Raw genomic sequence first — 22,300 nt, forward strand, 5'->3', positions numbered from 1 at the left:
ATTTTAGCAATATTATTCCAATCCAGGAGTATGGGATATATTTCCATTTGTTTGTGTTATCTTCAATTTCTCTCATCAGTGTTTTAGTTTTCAGAATACAGATCTTTCATCTCTTTAGTTTATTCCAAGGTATTTTTTTAATATGGTTTAAATGGATTATTTTAATTTCTCTCTTGTCATTAACATATAGAAAGATGACAGATTTCTATATAAGTTTGTATCCTGCACCTTTACTGAATTCACATATTTCTAGTAGTTTTTTAGGGGAGCCTGTAGGCTTTCTGTGTTTTGTATCATGTCACCTGTAAATAGTTTTTCTTTCTTAATCAATTTAGATGCCTTTTATTTCTTGTTGATTGTTGTGGCTAGACTCATTTGAATAAATGTGGGAAGAGTGGACATCCTTAAGACAGCCATACTTTTCTTGAGAAATTTGTATCTTTCTCTGAGTATGGCACAATATGTAGATGATTAGATTTTATTTTTCATATTGCCTACTCAAAAGCTTAAATTTGTGGTCACCAGTATAGCAGTGTATTTACCATAATATTGTTTTCCTGTTAATGCTGGGTTCAATGTGTATTCCTATTCTTGTTCCACTTCAACTGAGACTTTTTTGTCACGTTATATATTCTAACAGATCACTAATATCCTCTTTGAAACAAAACAGAATCGAAAGGCAGGCAAGTTGAGAGTAAGAAAGAAAGGTTGAATAACAGGCATCAAAAAGGCAGAAAATAGGTTACAAAAATGGGGACTATAATTAAAGGCAATTATGGTGTTTTCTACTTACTTTCCAGGCTCCAAACATGGATCTATATCGAATAGCAAAAGAATGAAAGCATTGGTCCTTCTCGGTAAATAAAATTAATTCAAATCAGCCATTCAAAAAGCCAAATTAGAATAAATAATAAATGAAGTTTGGTCTTGGCATATTGGTCCTGGCTAAGAGACATGCACCTCATTGTTGGGGTGCTTTATTTCTGATCTCCTGTAAGATCAGGGAAAAGTTATCATACAATCAAAACCTTCATGGATTCACTTTCATTGAGTTTCATTATATACTTAGAACTTGTCCAATAATCATCACAATAACTAGTCATATGAAATCCTCTTGAGTGTAATGTTATGAAAAATGTTTTCAATAATTTTATATTCTATCAGAGGTCACAAATTAGTGATCCCACCAAGCAAATATTTTAAAAGTCTTTTCTAGTATTTGCCAACATGTTATAATTAGAAAAAATTTACACTCATATGGGCATACATACTTCCTCATTTTAGTTTCCCATACTTACAAAATGAATTGAGAGCTGATTAGCAACTACTCCTTTTAGTTGAGAGTGGTCCACAGTTCCTAGGACTCTCTATGGTCTTAAACCTGATGCATTTATTTATAGTACATTACCTGACAGGTTCCTATAGGTTTTCACATTATTTATTTATTTATTTTTAAATTTTATTTTATTATTTTTTTAAGATTTTATTTATTTGACAGAGAGAGATCACAAATAGGTGGAGAGGCAAGGAGAGAGAGAGAGAGAGAGAGGAGGAAGCAGGCTCCCTGCCGAGCAGAAAGCCTGATGTGGGACTCGATCCCAGGACCCTGAGATCATGACCTGAGCTGAAGGCAGAGGCTTAACCCACTGAGCCACCCAGGTGCCCCTACATTATTTTTTTTAAACCATAGGTATAATGCCAATTGGGAAAATTTTTTAGTTTTTTTTATATAGTTGATACATGTTACATTATTTTGAGGTGTACAATATAGTGACTCAACAACTCTATATGTTATGTTGTGCTCACCATAAGTATAGCTACCATCTGTTCAGCATACAGCATTATACACAGTACCACTGACTATATTCCCTATGCTTTACCTTTTATTTTAAATTGTGATGACAACATAGAGTTTACCTTGTAAAGGAGATGCTCCTTTCCTGGTCAAAAAACCAAAACCATATAACATCTTGTATTAACTACTCAGAAGCTCAATATCAAATATGCAGTCAGCTATAAATGCTAGCATGTATATAGATGTATATTCTTCCTAAATTCCCATCTTTCATTGTTCATATACTTTAAAATTCTTTTTATGGAAAAAATACTTTAAATCCTGTTTTCAAAATGAGTACACATTTTAAAAAGAGAAAGCACTACCTACACTCTATGTAAGAATGATTAAAATAAAAAGAAAACAATGAAATATTATACATTAAAAGAATATTTTATTGGGGGATTATATTAAGTCTTTAGCTAAGAATACATAATACTCATGAGGAAAAACAGAATTTAAGCTCAGCTACTATTCATAAAATGAATGTCAACATTTTTTTTTTACAAGACAGCTAAAAAGTCAAGAGCATAATTTCCAGTAATGTACTTTAATATAACACCAAATTTTCAAGTAAGAATTTAGCAGCCTTGCAGTTAGCTTTTTACATGAAACCAGAGATTAGACTGAGCTATTTTAATATGAATGGCTTAATAGACTGCCACATGGCTAAAGAATCTAAGTAATTAAAAACAATACATAGAATGGCAGCATTAGTAAATACAAACTTACTACATCCAAAAAACTTTCTGACATACTACCCTTAGGTGACTGTGTTTAAATATATAAATTTCTAAATTTTATTGCATTTATTACAAGTGAATTTCTTCTAGTTTTCTCTTTTGTATTTGTTTCAAAATCAGGGTAAAGATCATATTACACTAGACATTACCAAATTAATAGTGTTTTCATAATGGCTTTTGTAAAACTGACTCATACTTTTATGCATAAACATAAATATAATTCATGTATTTTAAATGTAATTAGCTAAAGTGTCACTTTATTTCATGTTTACAACAATCTTTGCTCAGATTAACCAATTCTTTCAAAAAATCAAAAACAAGGCATGATGATACAAATCATATACCATAGTACACCATTTCCTTATGTCATAAAATATTCATTTCATGGGGTCTTTTCTAAAAGGCTCTTTAACTTTGATTGAATTTATGGTTAATTTTATGTAAATTGAGAAACTTAAAATATGTAAGATGCTTTTAAATGAAGTCTAGAACATCCAAAATAGTGCTACTATGTTTTAACTTCACTAAATTTTAGATCTGTGACCATATACTTCTTTCTTTTTATATCATAAATTATGTAACAATAACAACAAAAACTAACCACATTGAAAAAATGTTCCCCTCGTCATTGATGAAATATAATAGGACTACTATTAAGTTCTTTGGACTACAATGAACCTCTAAAGTAATTAAGCAATGTAGCACTTGAATTCTCAAGAATGGTAATCTTAAAGGAAGCGTACAATAACATTTAGACTTTATGTGGATATATAGCAAAGTCAGTAAAGAATTTTACCTGAATGAATAAACTTTTTTGCTTGTGGTTAGGTCCATTTTTCATTTGGAAATTATAGATATTTATAAAAAAATAACTGCAATTTTGTTGATCATAAATAAAGTATTGCTTCTATACTGTGGGGCATGAGGGTGTTCTACCTTGATTCAAAATTTAGATATAGACTTTTAAGAGCTGTTTCTGAAGACACTATAGAATTCAGGAACCCTCATCTTTAACTGGTCAGTATGAAAAAGTGCATGGTTATAAACTTGATAGATTCTCTGGTGGTTTGTTAGGGTAAGATTTCCCAAAAGAGTTAGAGCTAACATAGCATCATGCCCAAAGAATAAAAAATAACACCTCTACCCGCTACCCCCAAAACATTTTGTGTGTGTTATATACATTTTAAAATGTATATACAGTTAAAGATACAGACTTTGTAAGTGCTGCATATCTCAAATAGAGAAAATATATTCTTATGAATGAATACTACTTTTCATCTGCTAATCAGAAATTAAATATTTCATAAATAGAAAGGGATACATTTTTATACCTAAGATACACTAATTCATGTATGCTTTTATTAAATGAAAGTTAATTACTCCATATAACAAAAGTCTTTTACTTTTAAAACAGAAAAAAGTTAACATACAACTTAAACATTAATAACAGCAGTTTTTGACAATATTAGTCCTTAAGGAGAACAATAAAACAAAGATTATGTTCTATACAGTCAAAATAGACTGATTAAACCATAAAAGAATTGTGATTCATGCATATATTACACTGTTTAAAAGTTATTTTAGTTTAATGAAGTCACACCTAGATAGTTTAAATTAGGCAATCAGTTCTTTGCTTTTATTTGTGATCATAATGATTTAAACTGTGTTATAAGTCAAATGATAAAGGCAGCTGTAATGAGTACCTGAGGAAGACTTATGAAATTAGAGATAATTCCTCCCGTTTTTTAAAACAGGCAAAAAGACACAGGGTTTTCATATAATTATAAATTCTTAAACTCTTTTAAGGTCAGATTCCAAACATTCTTCCCTTGAGAAAAAAATCTGTTTTACTTTGAAATCTGATCCTCACTGGCTGGTTGGAGTAATGTGTTAGGAACCACAACAAAGCCCAGAGGTAAAGAGTGCTGCAGTAGATGATCTAGGTCTGCAGTGGAAGCAAGACAGAAAGTGGTAGTATTCACACTGAGTATTTGTTGACCTTGTTTTTATAAGCTTTCTGTTAATCTTGAACTATTTCATAAAATTTTCTGTCACAGCAGGTTCAAATATACAGTATAAGCAATGACAAAATTCCTCTCTAGTAATTTTTCTAAATTTAATAAAATACGGTGTAAGTGATTATTAGGCATGATACATTTAGAGTTTATTCCTGTGATAACACATAGTAGCTACATGGATATAAGAAAAAAAAATCCACAGGTCATATCTGTGTGAATGTTCCTATGAAAGCCTTGGTTATATCATTATAGTGATTTATTCTTGTAATTTCCTCTAGAAAGTAAGCTACTAGTATTGCGCAGATTCCTCATGGCCTGATCATTCTCTGAGAAATGGCAAATTCTTAATTTATAAATAAGTTTAACATTAGTTATGCCTTTTTTCAAAGGAAAGATATTTTCCTTGAAAATCACTGGCTAAAATAAATTTCATCATCTAATGGGCTATGTATGATAAATTCTACAGTTACTTTATTTCCAAATATCTCTAAAACGTGGAGATTTATATATATTATTGTTCAGTATTCTCTTTAGCAAATTAAGTATCTAAGAAATAATATTCTTGTAATAGTATATATATATTTTAGAGTTCTGGTTAACTATAAGAACTGAAGGATAACGTATTAAAGAGATCCATTTTCAGCATATATGTGGATTAATTTGTCACAATAGGACAATCAACTGATCACAAGTATTGAATCTGGTAGATACCATGAAAGCATGTTTTTACATGGGGATATATTGTCTTTCAAATGAAATTACTGCCATCATTAAGTATTAAACTTACAAGTCAAACTTCAGGAATGAATTTAAGATATAAGAGAATTTTCATTTCCGTGTTCCTAAAATGCTAAGTAAATGTTCCCTATTTTGGTAAAAACAGCTTAAATATTAAGAAGGAAACCCAATGATAGTATCAACTTTTTTCTTTCTTACTAAAAGTTGGTCTCTGATTAAAAACATGAATAGAATAACAAGTTAAAGATTGACAGGTTATCCAAAACTGGTATTTTGGGCATTCTATCTTCATAATTGTGAACCAACTATGTTTTCTTAATACAGAAGCATGAAAGAACTTACCATAGCTTCTAAAATCTGGAATTTAGCATTGTAAAGCAGGCGTATTAGGCATGCAAAACACCTAGCATGCTATAAGTAATAAAAAAATCCTCAAAGGATGATGCATATTGTGCTATAGAAAGGAGGCCTTCCAAACACAATGTGATTCACAGTAAGGCTTAAGTTGTGTTTTTATTTTCCTTAAGAATTTTTATTGCAGACCTTATTGTGTTAGTGAACACTCTGGATGACTGAATCATTGGGGAAAAAGTCTAAATGAAACATGTGCACGATCTTTTAGGTCCTATTTTCTTCACTAGACATACCCAATATACACAATCTATTTCTTTGGGCCCAGAATACAAGAAGGATTTAACCGTACACTAATTATTTATGTAATACAGTTTTGTGTGAGATAAAAACTTGTAGCAAATTATGCCACAGGGAATGTTATTTGCACAGTTTTTCTCTCAGATATTTTTTCAGTGCAGCATTGTGAGGGGTGGCAATGATGATATCACAATTTTTTTTTAAAAGTGCAAATTCTTTTTATTATGGGGATAACTGCCAATCAGTACACACTTAAAACAAAAGGTACTTAATGCATTAAGAAAGAGGCAGCTTCTGATCTGATGCATAAGTTGCTCTTTCCTTACTGTATTTTTCAGACCACTTGCGAGTCAGTTCTAGATAAAGACTTGGTTTATGAGGCCGGTAATCCAAGTACACGGTATTACTCGTTCTTTTGGGAATGGCTTTTTCAATCTGAGTTCCTTCATGCCACTCATTGAAAGAGGTGATAGAAATCACACTGGGGTGAGCATGGAGTGCAGCCCCCAGAGCAGTTTCATAGTACTTCCCGCTGATTCGGTTTCGAGTGTTTTGAGCATTCCATGGGCGGATGCTGGTATCTATATATCCTGGGCCCACACTTGGGATAAACAGTAGGTTGAACTGGTCACAGAAAAATTTTAGCCTCGCCCAGTTCTCATACGATGAGCCATAAGTAAAGCCATTTGTAGCAAAATATGTGTAAATTCCATCAAAACCTCCTTGAAGAATATCATATCTATGTTTGCTTTCTACTAGAAGTGCAATAAACAGTCCATCATAAGGAGAATTGCGGATGCTCCGAGACCCTGTGATGGTTAACAAATTGGCCCATTTTTCAGGCTTTGTGATATAGGAATCATAGATATAAAACATAGGAAGAGCACTGCCAGTCTTAGTCTTGTACCTATAAAAGGCCGGATGATTTCCATATCTAGAATACAAAAATATGTAAAAGTGAAGTGAATATCTGTAACTCATTTTCCACAGACAATAACTGTTTCTATATTGAAAATGAAGGTAATCAGCACAGCATATTGTTCACTTTCTTTGGGGAATCAGTCATATTAAGGATAATCATTAAAAATGCATTTTCAATTTTGCAGATAGGTAATGTCTTGATGTATCCAGTATCTCATTTTTTCTAACAAGAAATTATCTTATATTGAGGTTTACAAATGATGACCAACACCATAAAAAGCCCATTTTCTATATGAATATGTCAACTGCTATTCCTGCTGACAAGTTTCCTTTTATGAGTATTGTATCTGTCACAGGTTCTTATCAGTAAAATCCTTGAACAAAATGAAGCTGTATTAATTTTTTCCTTATAATCAGAATAAATAAAAATGAAAATATTGGATGTGGGTCCATAGATATAAAGCAGTTAACATTTCATAATTTGAACCTTCTTTTAAAAAGATAATCTGTATTCGTGATTTATAGAATACCAATTTAAAATGTCAGACAGCAAATCATAAATAGCTTAATAAACATATAAACAGTAAATAATCTATACAGAAAGTGAATTATAAGGAATTTCAGAAATGTTCCTCAAAATGAGTATTTATTTACTACAAAATTTAATTTTAATATATGAGACCATAAGTCATTCAAATCTCAAATATAATTTAAATGTACTCGCTATCATTGGATCATAAAACAGTAATTATAAACACATAAGAAACTCACTTGTCTATAATATATTTGACATTTTTGTACATGTTTTGATCATCTCGATTGCTGTATGGTTCAATGTGAAAAGTGACCTAAAACAAAACAAAAAAAGAGATTAGAAAAAATTATCTATGATGTAAAAATAAAAATGAAAGTGTACTTCATATTTTTAATAAATTAAGATGAATACTTATTGAATATAAACATTATTAACAGGGAATTCTAGCAGAGAAAGCTCACAGTAACATTGTTACTGTGAAAAAAATATGCCTATTAGTTTATATTCTCACAACCCAACATAGTTACTAAGTGAGGCAGACTGCTGGAGGCAAAATAAGCAATCAGAATTCAGAACTCAAAAGTTTGAAGGCCATGCAATACTTCTTCCTGTATGTTTATTTTTTATAAAATAGGGATATATTCTACATCCAGACATGTTTCTGTGAAAAGAACATGGTCCAGAAAAATCTGGATTCTTTTCCCAGGTGTGACCAATCACAATTTTTTTAAAAAGATTTATTTAAGAGAGAATGAGCATGTACCAGTGTGGGGAGGGGCAGAGAAAGAGAATCTCAAGCAGACTCCTTGCCAAACCAGGAGGATGCTTGGGGGCTAGATCCCACCAACCATGATCATGAGATCATGACCTGAGCAGAAACTGAGAGTCGGATAGCAAAGTCCTCTACCATTAAAACACCAGTTCACAAAATAATCTATGTTTAATGTGTACTATTACTCGAAGAATTTATCACAAAATTACTGGAAAAATATCCACTAGTACTATGAATGCTTGTTATTGATATGGTTTATACATCTCTACCATGATTGCAGAAAGCAGTAACCAAAGTATTTACTAACTACTGTGCAAAGAAGATTCATTTTTAGTTTAAAAAAAAGTTATCTATAAATCAAGAAAAACTATTTATGGCTAGTAAAACCATTTTGTATGATACTAACTAATAGTGTAGATTGTCAGATGTGTAAATCAAATAGGAGATTTTTCACTTTTATTACTAACTTTAACTGAATTACCAGTAGTTATTAAACGTCTTTATGACAATCTAATAAACAACTTGATGTTACTCTAATTTTAGGGTTTAGTCTCTCTGAAACATGTACGGAATTAAAAACTTCTATGCTACTGCAATATAAAATGCCTTTGTTTTGGGGCCACTGGGTGGCACAGCTGACTCGACTGAACATCCCACTCGTGGTTTTAGCTCAGTTGTGATCTCAACACGGTGGCATCAGGCTTGGGCTGCTGCTCAGCACAGTCTGCTTGGGATTCTCTCTCGCTCTCCCTGTGCCCCTCCCTCTCATGCTCTCTTTCTAAAACAAATCAATCTTTGAAATGCTTTTGTTGTCAATTACCCAATTAAAGTAAAATGAATAAATAACAAGAATACTATGAATAATGAATAATAAAATGGATTTTACTAGCCACAGAATTTTAAAGTTAGAGAGCATTTAGTGAAAATATTCCCTACTTGGTATATTATTGAAATCTCATTTTATTTTTTTTAAAGATTTTATTTATTTATTTGACAGAGAGGTAAATCACAAGTAGGCAGAGACGCAGACAGAGAGGGGGAAGCAGGCTCCCTGCTGAGCAGAGAGCTGATGCAATGCGGGGCTCAATCCCAAGACTCTGAGATCATGACCTGAGCAGAGGCTTTAACCACCCAGGTGCCCCGAAATCTCATTTTTTTAAAAGGAAGTTTTATCAGTAACAAAATAAGGTCAAATTCAATACTGTATATTTAAGATTGTTAGGACAGTCACAGTTTTCAGTAACTCTAGTATTTGCTTCTTAACATCAAGTGAAAGCAGAATGGCAAGGGTATAGGTATTTTCATGCTCTTATATAATGTTACCTTGGGTAATTCTCCCTTTAGAGGGGATGTTATATTTTCTAAGCTTCCATTTTATATATATAAAGGGTGTTGTATGTCAAAATATAAATGGCATCCTTTCCTTCTTTTGTAAAGTACAGATAAGAAAAAGCCATTTTTTTTTTTTTATTTGTTTATTTGACAGAGAGATCACAAGTAGGCAGAGACGTAGGCAGAGAGAGAGGGAGAAGCAGGCTCTCCGCCAAGGAGAGAGCCCGATGTGGGGCTTGATCCCAGGATCCTGGGATCATGACCTGGGCCGAAGGCAGAGGCTTAACCCACTGAGCCACCCAGGCACCCCAAGAAAAAGCCATTATTGATAAATATACAATATCTTCATTTTCTCTCCTATTTCAAACTTCTTATTTATATATTTTGTAAGTTTAATTATGATATAGTCTAGTTAATGTTTCTCTTAGACCCACATTAAAGTAACTTCATAAGAGTCATAAATGTTCCCCCATTTCATACTTCTACACTTTTGACCTTTCCAGCTCTTCTCCATCCTGAGTATACTTTCTAAAATGAACATCTGATGATCCTGGAGAGTGGGTTCAGCAACATGCTGGCATAAAATGTTCCTTCTTTAATCCACTCCCAAAATCAAAAGATTAGACATTTAAACATGAACAAAACCATCCCCATGGATGTTTTTAGACCTATCACCTTAATCCAGGGAAATTGGCAGGAGTCTCACCCACCAGAGCAGCCACTAAGGGACCTTGAATGGCCTGGGCAACCAGAGGAACCAGCCAAAATGCCTGTACCTCTCTTAAACAAAAAGGGTGAGTAGAGACTGGAATAGCATTAGAGAGAGAAACTTCCTGAGTCTAGCCTTCCCTAAAGCAGACTCCAGCTTACCACTGTAATGGGAAAAAAATAGGAGTTTGGCCGCCTAAGAGATTGTAAGATAAATTTACCTGGCACTACCCATCTGCGAAATGAAACACTGAAGAGCTCGGATTTATCTGGAACCATGACCATGGTTGGCCAATGGCCATGACCTCTCCTAGGAGCACAGGAAAAGGAAAGCAGTGAGTGCCTAGTTATGGCAACTGAAGAAAACCTTTCTCTCCCTCAGCACGTAGAGTACTGTGGTGGGAGATCTATAACTGGAGGTTGGGAGGATACTGGGAAAGCAAGGGGTAAGAATTTCAAACGGTGGAAAAGGAATTGTGCTTAGCAGGGGGTACTACTCCCAGGATCATCCTACTGGGTCTGTGAGCGCACCCACAGTGCTAAACCCATACCTTCCCTCATGCTGTTAGTTCCTTGCGCAGGATGCCATGTGCCACTGTGAGAGCAGTCTCTGGTGGACAGAGAGCATGCTCAGAAACCACGCCATGCTAAAAAACAAAAGAAAGGCTTCTGACTTGGTAAATTATAAGAACCAGAGGAGACACAAAAGCTTTAAAAAACAAAACTACCCCAAAGAAGGGACAAGACTAGAGTAGATGCACCTTCATAAACACAGAGGAAAAGGTAACAATACTATGGGACATAATACCCTATCTGCTGAAGCAATAAGCAGAATAAAGAGGTATGTACTACTTCCAAAGTACTGGTAAATATCTATAAAGGTTATGAAATATCAAGGAAATATGGCTTCACTAAAAAAGAATTTAAAACAGCTATAATGAGGAAACTCAGTAAGTTACAAGAAAATTCAGAAAGTTCAATCAAATCAGGAATTTAAAATACAAACAAAATGAGTTCTTTCCAAATTCTGGGGCTGAAATTCAGTAAATGAGATCAAGAATATAACAGAGAACATATAAAGACCACATAAAAGAAAGAATAATTGACATGGAGGATAAGAACTTTGACATAACATGGTAGAAGAAACTTAGAATTTAAATAATGAAGAAAGCCTACATGAGTGGTGATTATCCATAAAGAAACCCAAATATCAGAATAATCAGGATTTCAGAAGAAGAGAGATAGAAAAGGGGGCAGAGAGTTTATTTTAAAAAGAATAAAACCGGGGCGCCTGGGTGGCTCAGTGGGTTAAAGCCTCTGCTTTCGGCTCTGGTCATGATCCCAGGGTCCTGGGATGGAGTCCCACATCGGGCTCTCTGCTCAGCAGGGAGCCTGCTTCCCCCTCTCTCTCTGCCTGCCTCTCTGCCCTACTTGTGATCTCTCTCTGTCAAATAAATAAATAAAATCTTAAAAAAAAAAAAAAGAATAAAACCAAAAACAAGGCTGAGAATTTCCCTAACCAGAGGAAAGACCTGTCTACTGAACTCATAGAGTACCCGTTGGAAAAAAATAAATAAATAAAATAGGGGTGCCTAATTAAGCATTTGCCTGACTCAGGTCATGATCTCAGGATCCTGGGATCAAGCCCCTGATCAGGATCCCTGCTCAGATAGAAGCCTGCTTCTTCCTCTCCTACTCCCTCTGTATTTCCTCTCTCACTATGTCTCTCTGTGTCAAATAAATAAATACAGAAAGAATCTTTAAAAAAAAAAAAATTATTAAAGAAAGAGGTGGGGGGCTGGGTGGCTCAGTGGGTTAGGCCTCTGCCTTTGGCTCAGGTCATGGTCTCAGGGTCCTGTGATCAAGCCCCAAATCAGGCTCTCTGCTCAGCAGGGAGCCTGCTTCCCCCCTGTCCCTATGCCTACCTCTCTGCCTACTTGTGATCTGTCTCTTTGCATCAAATAAATAATAAATAAAATCTTTAAAAAATTATTTATTAAAGCACAAGTAGAGAGAGAGCAGGAGAGGGAGAAGCAGGCTCCCAGTTGTGCAAGAAGCCCAACATGGGACTATCCTAGGACCCTGGGATCATGACCTGAGCTGAAGGCAGATGCTTAACCAGCTGGGCCACCCAAGCACCCCATAGATTACCCTTTTATCTCAAAACAAAATGACCTTTTTAAGACATAAATTGTCATAAATCCATAATAAAAAGTTTTAAAGGCATCCAGGTTAAAAAAGAAAAAAAAAATGTAACCTCCCCAGAAATTCCCATTACACTATCAGACTACAAGACAAAAACCTACAGCAGATTGACCAAGAAGGGGGAAACAGAGCATACCACCAGGAAGAATAACAATTTACAAAGTCTCCTGCCTAGAAAGTGAGGGGAAAAAGAAATAATGGAAATACAAAACGAGAAAGCAATTAAGATGGCATTATTAAGTCTTTACATTATTAGTAACTACTCTAAATGGAAGTGGAATGAATTCTCCAATCAAAAGGCATACCGCCTGGCTGGGCAAAAAGAAAGACCCAACTACTGGGTGCCAATGGGAGATATACTTCAGTTTTAAAGCTACATATGAGACCTGCAGTGATGGGAAAGATACTCTATGCAAGTGGAAACTGCAATAAGACATCAAATTTCAGAATATAAATTCAAAGAGGGCTGAAAAATTAAGTATTCAAATGAAAATCTTTAATTTTTATGGGAATGTTTTCATATGCTGTGGCAATGATGCAGTATTTCAGTGTTTCTTCTGGTAATAGTTTCCCCCCAAATATCACCAGATGTAATTTTCAATTAATGCTAAACTTCCTCTCTACAAAATTGTGACTCTGTGTAAATATTTTTCTTTGTAGTCTTACTTGATAATTTTGTTGAAATAAATATAACTCTAATATAAAACAAAAGACAAAAATCAAAAACCAACCAACCAAACAAACAAACAAACAAAGAAACAGTTCCAATTCAAAATAGTGACAGAAGAAGATCCTTCAACTTACCTCACATAGCACACTGAATCTATACCTATCTATGGAACGATTTCCTCCAGAAAAAAACCCCTAAAACTTGGCAGAGTGAGCTCTTCACGTCTGGTAAACAAGAGGCAAAGCAGATCAAAGTGGGTAGGAAAGACTGAGACAATCTCACCACAAACCCCCACCAAAGACCCATAATCAGAGGGGGAGTCAGCAGTTGGAGTCTCTCCCTGAGAAACAAATTGTTTGATCCCACACTGGGCACCCTAACATTTAAGACTGGCACCTGAAAGATTAGACCCCAGAACATTTGGCTTTGAAGACCTACAGGGTTTACACCTATTAGATTGACTGGGGATATAGGAAACTGAAAAATGACTCTTAAAAGGCTCATGTGCAGACTCATGTGCATGGAAGCCATCCATTGCAGGTGCCAGGTTTCATGTGAAAGAGACTTACTTGCTAATGTTAGAGCATTGGTCTGAAAGGCAGGGGCCTAGAGGAAGAGTCTCTGGGGAAGAAAGCAGGTGGGTACCATCTTCCTAATCTCTCTTGGTTATGCTCTAGAGCACCAGTATCTCCTAGAGAAGAGATTTTATCTATACCTGGTGTCCCGGTTTTTGTGCCAAGTGACCCAGTTTTTGTAGCTGCCTTTCAGAAAACATCCTTGATTAGCTGGCTCTCTCTAGAGAATGAGAGCTTGTGTTCCTGGGTCTCACAGAACTGGAACAATCAAAGAGGTAGTTTGACAGACTAACACTACTATGGCAGAGTACAGCTTGCAGACCAAAACCCACTCCCAATCTAAGAGAGAGGCCTATTTTCTTGTCCAGGGGCTCCGACCTGAGGCTTCTAGTTTGGCACATTTATAGATATCCACAGAATTGCTCTCACTGAACAGAAGCCAGTGGATGCAATATTTTACATTCTCCATCTCCCTTGCTGGAGCTTGCCATTATCCTAAGAAAGGAACTTATTATATTCTTGGCTGATGCCTTGATTTTTCATAGCTGCTTCTGGAGGATACCTCTATATCACTTGGCTCTGGTGTCCAGTGGAGTTTATGCTCATAAATCCCAAAGGTCTGTAACCAACAGAGAAAGAGTTCTTAAATAGCTACCAAGCTACCACCCCTAGGGCACAACAAGAGGTAAAGTGAACTAGGAGCTCAGTCTTTTGTGAAAGAGGCCTATTGGTTTATATGAGAGCTGCATTCTGAGGCAGGCTTCTAATTAAATACACATTTGAGATGCTTGGGTGGCTCAGTCAGTTATGCATCTGCCTTTGGCTCAGGCATGATTCCAGAGTCCTGGGATTGAGTCCTGTGTCAGGCTCCTTGCTCAGCAGGGAGCGTGCTTCTCCATCTACCTGCCACTCTCCCTGCTTATGCTCTAACAAATAAATAAAATCTAAAACAAAATAAAACAAAAAATAGTAACCAACCAAACTGGTGCCCTAATTTTCATAACTGCCATGCAGACAACACCTCTGGCTCTCATGGCCAGTGAGTCTTATCTACAGTCTGGTGGGACCACAAACATATCTGCATTCTTAAAGTTACTGCCCAAGGGTCTGGCCTCTAATCAGCCTGAATCTAGGTGCTGATTGAGACCCTCTCCCAGTGTGGGTAACTAACTAGTTATTGGAACACACCAACTACAGGGATCTGTTAGAAATAATATAGGATGCTTGGAAAAACACAAAAATCGAGAGATGACCAAAAGCTAGGACAGGGTTGAATGTTAATGTTCTTCTCCTGCACAAAGCTAGCCATTGAAGACTGGTTAGCCACTAAAGACTGGGAGAGGTGGTTGTTGCATCTAATGCGTAGAAACCAATACAGAATCAAGTGACATAGTTAACAGAGATTGTAACTTACCTGATAAGAAGTTGAAAGTAATGATCATGACTATGTCCCTCAAACTCTGAAGAATGGATTTAAAGAGTGAGAACTTCAACAAAGGGGTAGGAAATATAAGAAAGTGCCAAACAGAAGTCAGTAGTAAAGAATAAAATAGCTGAACTGGAAAATACATTAGATGGGTTTGATAGAAAGAAAAGAGAGGCTCAAACACAGGTCATACCAATCAGAGCAGCAAAAACCAAACCAAACAAACAAACAAAAAAATACCCAAACAAAGAAACCAGGAATAAACAGTAAAGCTAGAGTAAGAGACTTATAGAATAACATTAAGCAAACTAACATTTGCATGGTATAGGTCCCAGAAGGAAAAGAGAGAGAGAAGGGGGCAGAAAACTCACCTGAAGAAATAATAACTGAAAATTACCCTAACCTGAGGGAGGAAAACACCTCCAGATCCAGGAAACTCAGAGAATTCCTAAAAAGATGAACCCAGAAAGACTCACAATTAGAGATTATTAAATGTATTAAAATGTAATTAAAGTGTCAAAAGTTAAGGATGGGGAGAGAATCTTAAAAACAGCAAGAGAAAAACACTTGTTTTTCTCCATACAAGGGAACACCATACAAGGGAACCTCCATAAGACTAACAGCAAATTTTTCAGCAAAAACTAAGCTAACCAGAAGAAAGTGTCACTAGCAAGAACACTGATCCTGGGCAAAGTTATTCAGAATTCAGAAGAGATAAAGAGTTTTCCACACAAGCAAAAGCCAAAGGAGTTCATCACCACAAACTGCCTTACAAGAAATGTTAAAGGGGCTGTTTTAATTAGGAAAGAAAGGGTGCTTAATAACAACTTGTAAAAGTAAAAATTTCACTGGTAAATAGGGTAGTGAATTAATCACAAAGCTAGCATGAAGGTTAACAAATAAAAAAGTAAAAATAACTACAATAATTAAAGTATATATACAACAAAAAGATGTAAATTGTGACACCAAAAACATAAAAGAGGTGTAAGGAAAGTAAAATTGTATAGCTTTAGAATGCATTCAAACTTAACGACTTAAAACATACTATTACAAATATAACTTGTTAAATGTAAACGTCATGGTAATCACAAAGCAAAAACCTACAGTGGATAAGTGCACACACAAAATAATGAGAAATGAACCTAGGTACACCACTAGAAAGCCATCAAATCAAAAAGGAAGAGAACAAAAGAAGACCTAAGAAACAGGAACCCCCAAACAGCCAGAAAACAATAAAACAGCAAGAAATATGTAACTATTAAATTACTTTAAATGTAAATGGACTAAATTCTCTAATCAAAAGGCAGACTAAATGGATTAAAATAAACAAAAACAAGACCCATCCATATGGTACCTATACAAGAGTATTCAGATATAAGAACATGGGTATTAAGGAGGGCATGTATTGCATGCAGTACTGGGTGTGATGCATAAACAATGAATCTTGGAACACTAAAAAAGTAAAATAAAGTTAAGGAAAAACTATAGATTCTAAAAAAAAAAAATGCAGTCTGAAAGTTAAGGGATGGAAAAAGTTATTCCATACAAATGCAAATAGAAATCAAGAGAAAGCTGGGGTAGCTATATGTATGTCCCACAAAATAGGCCTTGAAAACAAAGATTATCAAAGATAAAAAAGGGGGTTATATAATGATAAAAGGGTCAATCCAATAAGAAAATATAGCATTTGTAAATATTTATGCACTTAAAACTGGAGCATCTAAATATATAAAGCAAATGTTAAAACACCTAAAGGGAGGAAAAGCAATACAATAATAGTAGAGGATTTAAATACCCACATAAGTCAATGGATAAATCATTCAGAGAGTAAAAGGAATTATAGGCCTTAACATGTCAGAACAGATGAACTTAACAGATATTTACAGGAAATTTCATTCAAAGCAACAAACTGCACTTTTTTTTTTTTTAAGGGTTTTATTTATTCATTTGAGACAGAAACAGAGAGAGAGTATAAGCATGGCGAAAGGCAGAGGCAGAGGGAGAAGCAGACACCCCAGTGAGCAAGAAGCCTGACGTGAGGCTCAATCCCAGGACCTGGAGATTATGACCTGAGCTGAAGGCAGAGGCTCAACCATCTGAGGTACCCAGGCATCCTTCTTAAAGTGCACAGTCATTCTCCACGATAGGTCATAGATTAGGCCACAAAACAAGTCTTAACAAATATAGTTAGATTAAAATCATATACCATGTCAGAAAAGATGCTTGGATGAAACCAGAATATAATTATAAGAAAACTGGGAAATTTATGAACATGAGGAGATTAAACAACATGATACTGAACAACCAATATATCAAAGAAGAAATTAAAAGAGAAATTTAAAAATTTCTCAGCCACAGCAACTTCTTTCAAGTCACATCTCCAAAGGCAAGGGAAACAAAAACAGAAATGAACTTTTGGGACTTCATCAGATAAAAAGCTTCTGTACAACAAAGGGAAGTCAACAAAACTAAGAGGGAACCCATGGCATGGGCAAAGATATTTGCAAATGACATTACAAATAAAGGGCTGATATTTGTAAATCAAGTATCTATAGCAGTCTGAGAAATCCAAAATCTATAAAGAACTTCTCAAAGTCAACACCCAAAAAACAAATAATCAAGGGGTGCCAGGGTGGCTCTGTGGGTTAAACCTCTGCCTTCAGCTCATGTAATGATCTCAGGGTCCTGGGATCGAACCCCCCATCAGGTGCTCTGCTCAGCAGGGAGCTGCTTCCCTCCTGCCCTCTGCCTGCTTCTCTTCCTACTTGTGATCTCTGTCAAATAAATAAATACAATCTTAAAAAAAGAAAATACAGAACAGAACAAAATAATCAACTCAAAAAATGGCCAGAAGACATGAACAGACACTTGTCCAAAGAAGACATACAAATGGCTAACAGACACATAAAAAAATGTTCAACATCACTACCATTAGGAAAATACATATCAAAATCACAATGAAATACCACCTCCCATCAGTCAGAATAGCTAAAATGAACAAAACAGGAACAACAATGTAGGCAACGATGTGGGAACCCTCTTACATGTTGGTGGGAATGCAAGCTGGTATAGCCACTCTGGAAAACAGTATGGAGGTTCCTCAAGATGTTAAAAATAGAGCTACCCTATGACCCAGCAATTGTACTATTAGGTATTTACCCTAACGATACAGATGTAGTGAAAAGAAGAGGTCATTCACCCCAATGTTCATAACAGCAACGTCCACAATAGGCAAACTGTGGAAAGAGTTGAGATGCCTTTCAACAGACAGATGTATAAATAAGATGTGGTCCACATATACAATGGAATATTACACAGACATCAGAAAGGATGAATACCCATTATTTGCACTGATATTGATGGAACTGGATGGGGATTATGTTAAGTGAAGTAAGTCAAGCAGAGAAAAACAATTATCATATGGTTTCACTCATATGTGGAACACAAGCAATAGCATGGAGGACCATAGGGAAGGGAGGGAAATCTGAAGTGGGTGCAATCAGAGAGGGACACGAACCATGACAGACTATGGAGAAACAAACCAAGGGTTTCAGAGGGGAGGGTGGTGGAGGGATGTGGTAACAGGGTGATGGGTATTAAGGAGGGCAAATATTGTAATGAGTACTGGGAGTTACATGAACCTAATGAGTCACTGAACACTATATCAAAAACTAATAATATATATTATACAGTGGCTAACTGAACATAAAAAAAATGAGACAATGAAAATAGAAATAAAAAATACAAAAACTTAAGAGAGGAGTTCATAGTAATAAATGCCTACCTTCAGAAATAAGAACAACCTAACTTTATGTGTAAAGGAACTAGGGGGGAAAAGTTCAGAGCTATAAATGAAAATATATATATAACAAAGTTTGGAGTTTTATATAGGAAATAGAGATTAAAATGACAATAGAAAAAAATAGAAAAAGTGACAATAGAAAAGCAAACAATAGCTGTTTCTTTGAAAATATAAACAAAATTGAGAAACCTTTAAACCTTTAGATTCCCCAAGGGGGGAAAAAAAATCAGAAATGAAAGAGATGTTACAAATAAACCACAGAAATAAAAAGGATCATAAAAACTACAATGAACAATTATATGCTGACAAACTGAACAACCTAGAAAAATGGATAAGTTTCTAGAAACATACAACCTCCTCAGACTGCATCATGATGAAAGAGAGAATCTGAACAAATCAGTAACTGGAATGAGATTGAGTCAGTAATCGAAAACTTCCAATAAACAAAGTCCAGGACAGAATGCGTCATTGGTGAATTCCACCAAGTATCCAAGGAATTTACAGAAATTTCTACTCTTCCAAAATATAGAAGAAGGGAGAACTCTTCCAAACTAATTTTACAAGGTTAGCATTACCCTGATATCCAAACCAGACAAGGATGCCACAAGAAAAGAAAATTACAGGCCAACATCCATGATGAACACAGATGCAAAAATCATCAACAAAAGATTACTAAGCTGCATTATTTACAAAAGTCAAGATAACAGAACAATCTAAATGTCCAGTGAAGGATGAATAAGTAAAGAAGTAGCAGTATGTAAGTGTGTACACACACACACACACACACACACAAAACGGAATATTATTCAGCCATAATAAAAGAATTAAGAAGTAAAACTTTGCTATTTGTGACAACATGGATAAACCTTCAGGTAATTATGCTAAGTAAAATAAGTCAGAAAAAGAAAGGCTGTTTGATCTCAAATGTGGAGCAAACCAAGCTCACAGATACAAAGGCAAAGGGTGGGAGTTGAGGGATATAAGCAAAGGTATTCAAAATGTACAAATTTCCAATTATAAAAAAATGTCAGTCATGGAGATGTAATGTACAACATGGTGACTACAGTTCCTAATACTATACTGTACATCTGAAATTTGCTAAGAGAGTAGTTCTTTAAAGTTTTTAATCACAAGAAAACTTTATTATTACATATGGTGGCAGATGTTAACTAAACTTATTGTGGTAATCATTCCACAATATATATAAATTTAAAATCTTTATATTATGCATCTGAAACTAATGCAATGTCACATGTCAATTACACCCAATTTAAAAAAAAAGGAAATCAAAGAATATCTCAAATGAAAATGGAAACACACCATATAAAAACCAATAGAGGGGGGCACCTGGGTGGCTCAGTGGGTTATGCCTCTGCCTTTGGCTCAGATCATGATCTCAGGGTCCTGGGATCAAGTCCCGCATTGGGCTCTCTGCTCGGCAGGGAGCCTGGCTTCCTCCTCTCTCTCTCTCTGACTACTTGTGATCTCTCTGTCAAAAAAATAAATAAATAAAATCTAAAAAAAAAAAAAAAAAAAAAAAACCAACGGAGGGGTACCTGGGTGCTCAGTAGGTTAAGCCTCTGCCTTCAGCTCAGGTCATGATCTCAAGGTCTTGGGATCGAGCCCTGCATCAGGCTCTCTGTTCAGCGGGGAGCCTGCTTCCCGCCCCCCCTGCCTGCCTCTCTGCCAACTTGTGATCTCTCTCTGTCAAATAAATAAATAAAATATTAAAAAACAACACAAAACAAAACAAACAAAAACCAATGGAATGCTCCAAAACTAGTTCTGAGACAAAAGTTTATAGTGATGAATGCACATATTAAGAAATAAGAAAATCATAAACAGCCATAACTTTATACCTCAAGGAACTAGAAAAAGAACAAACTAAGCCCAGAATTAGCATAAGGAGGGAAAGAATAAAGATCAGAGCAAAGGTAAATGGAAACCAGAAAAGCAATAGAAAAGATCAATGAAATTAAGATCCTGCTTTTTTTTTTAAAGATTAACAAAATTTACAACTCTTAAGTGGGACAGAGTATGAGACAGAAAATTCAAAATGAAATTACAACAGACACTACCAAAATAAATAGGATCATAAGATACTACTATGAATAATTAAATGCTAACAAATTAGATAACCTAAAAGAAATGGATAATTTCCTAGAGATATAGAAATAGGAAGTCTGAACAGTAACAAGTAAGGTGATTTGAATCATTATCAAAAACTTCCTGACAACTGAAACCCCATGACCACAGAGGTTTCATTTAACTGGGCAATTCTGTCAAATATTTAAAGAAGAATTAGTACGAGTACTTTCCAATTTTTCCTAAAAACAACAAGAGGAGGGAACACTTCTAAACTAATTCTATGAGGCCAGAATTATTCTGATGCCAAAGCTAGATAATGATGCTATAGAGATGAATGGAAAACTATAGATCCTATGAAAAGAGAGGCAAAAGAACATATCTAATGATAATAAAGGCAAAATACAACAGAGCCATAGCTAACATTATACTCAGGGAAACAGGAACAAGACAAGTATGCTCATCTTACCACTCTTATTCAAAATAGCCATGCAAGTCTTAGCTAGAGCAGTCAGGCAAAACAAACATATATAAAGTATCCAAATAGGAGAGAAATAAGTAAAATTGTCATTATTTGCAGATGATGGGACCTTATATAATGCTAATCCCAAAGACTCAAAGTATAGGATCTAATCAGTGAATTCAGTAAAGTGCACAAATTAAAACCAATACACAGAAATCAGTTGCATTCTATACACTAACATACATCTGAAAAGGAAAAACAAACAAACAACAAAAAAAACCTGTCTCATTCACAAATGTACCAAAACAATACTAAATACAGAGGAATAAACTTAACCAAGGGAGTAAAAGATCTGTATAATAAAAACTACAAAATTTTGCTAAAAGAAATTGAAGACAACATAACCAAATGGAAAAACATCTTCTGTTCATAGCTGCAAGAAATAATATTGTTAAAATGTTCATGCTACCCAAAGAAGTCTGTAGATTCAATGCAACCCCTCTCCAAATCGAATATAATTTTTCACAGAAACAGAAAAAACAATCCTCAAATTTGTTTGGAACCACGGAAGATCCCTAATAGATAAAACAACATGGGAAAGGACAATAAAACTAGAGGTATCACACTTCCTAATTTCAAACTATACTACAAAGCTATGGTAATTAAACTTCGGTACTGACATAAGATGGACATATGGACCCATGGGACAAATAAAGAGCCCAGAAATAAGCCCCTGTATATAAGGTCAACTAGTATTTGATAAGGGGGTCAGGAACAACCCGTGAGGAAAGGATAGTCTCTTCCAACAAATCATGCTGGGAA

General features: G+C 35.1%; 1 protein-coding gene across 2 annotated transcripts in view; it reads right to left on the reverse strand.

Annotated features, from left to right (window-relative positions):
* Nucleotides 1-2,208: 2,208 nt before the first annotated feature.
* The window catches only part of MANEA (mannosidase endo-alpha), an 84,397-nt gene continuing 64,305 nt past the window's right edge, over nucleotides 2,209-22,300 (reverse strand). For both annotated transcript variants that reach the window (XM_059177053.1, XM_059177054.1), the window contains exons 4-5: nucleotides 7,677-7,753; nucleotides 2,209-6,918 (exon numbers count right to left, since the gene is read on the reverse strand). In XM_059177053.1, coding sequence (XP_059033036.1) covers nucleotides 6,261-6,918; nucleotides 7,677-7,753 — 735 coding nt within the window. In that variant the 3' untranslated portion in view covers nucleotides 2,209-6,260. The remainder of the gene's footprint in view (nucleotides 6,919-7,676; nucleotides 7,754-22,300) is intronic.

The sequence above is a fragment of the Mustela lutreola genome, chromosome 6 (genome assembly GCF_030435805.1).
Source record: "Mustela lutreola isolate mMusLut2 chromosome 6, mMusLut2.pri, whole genome shotgun sequence".
Taxonomy (NCBI): Eukaryota; Metazoa; Chordata; class Mammalia; order Carnivora; family Mustelidae; genus Mustela; species Mustela lutreola.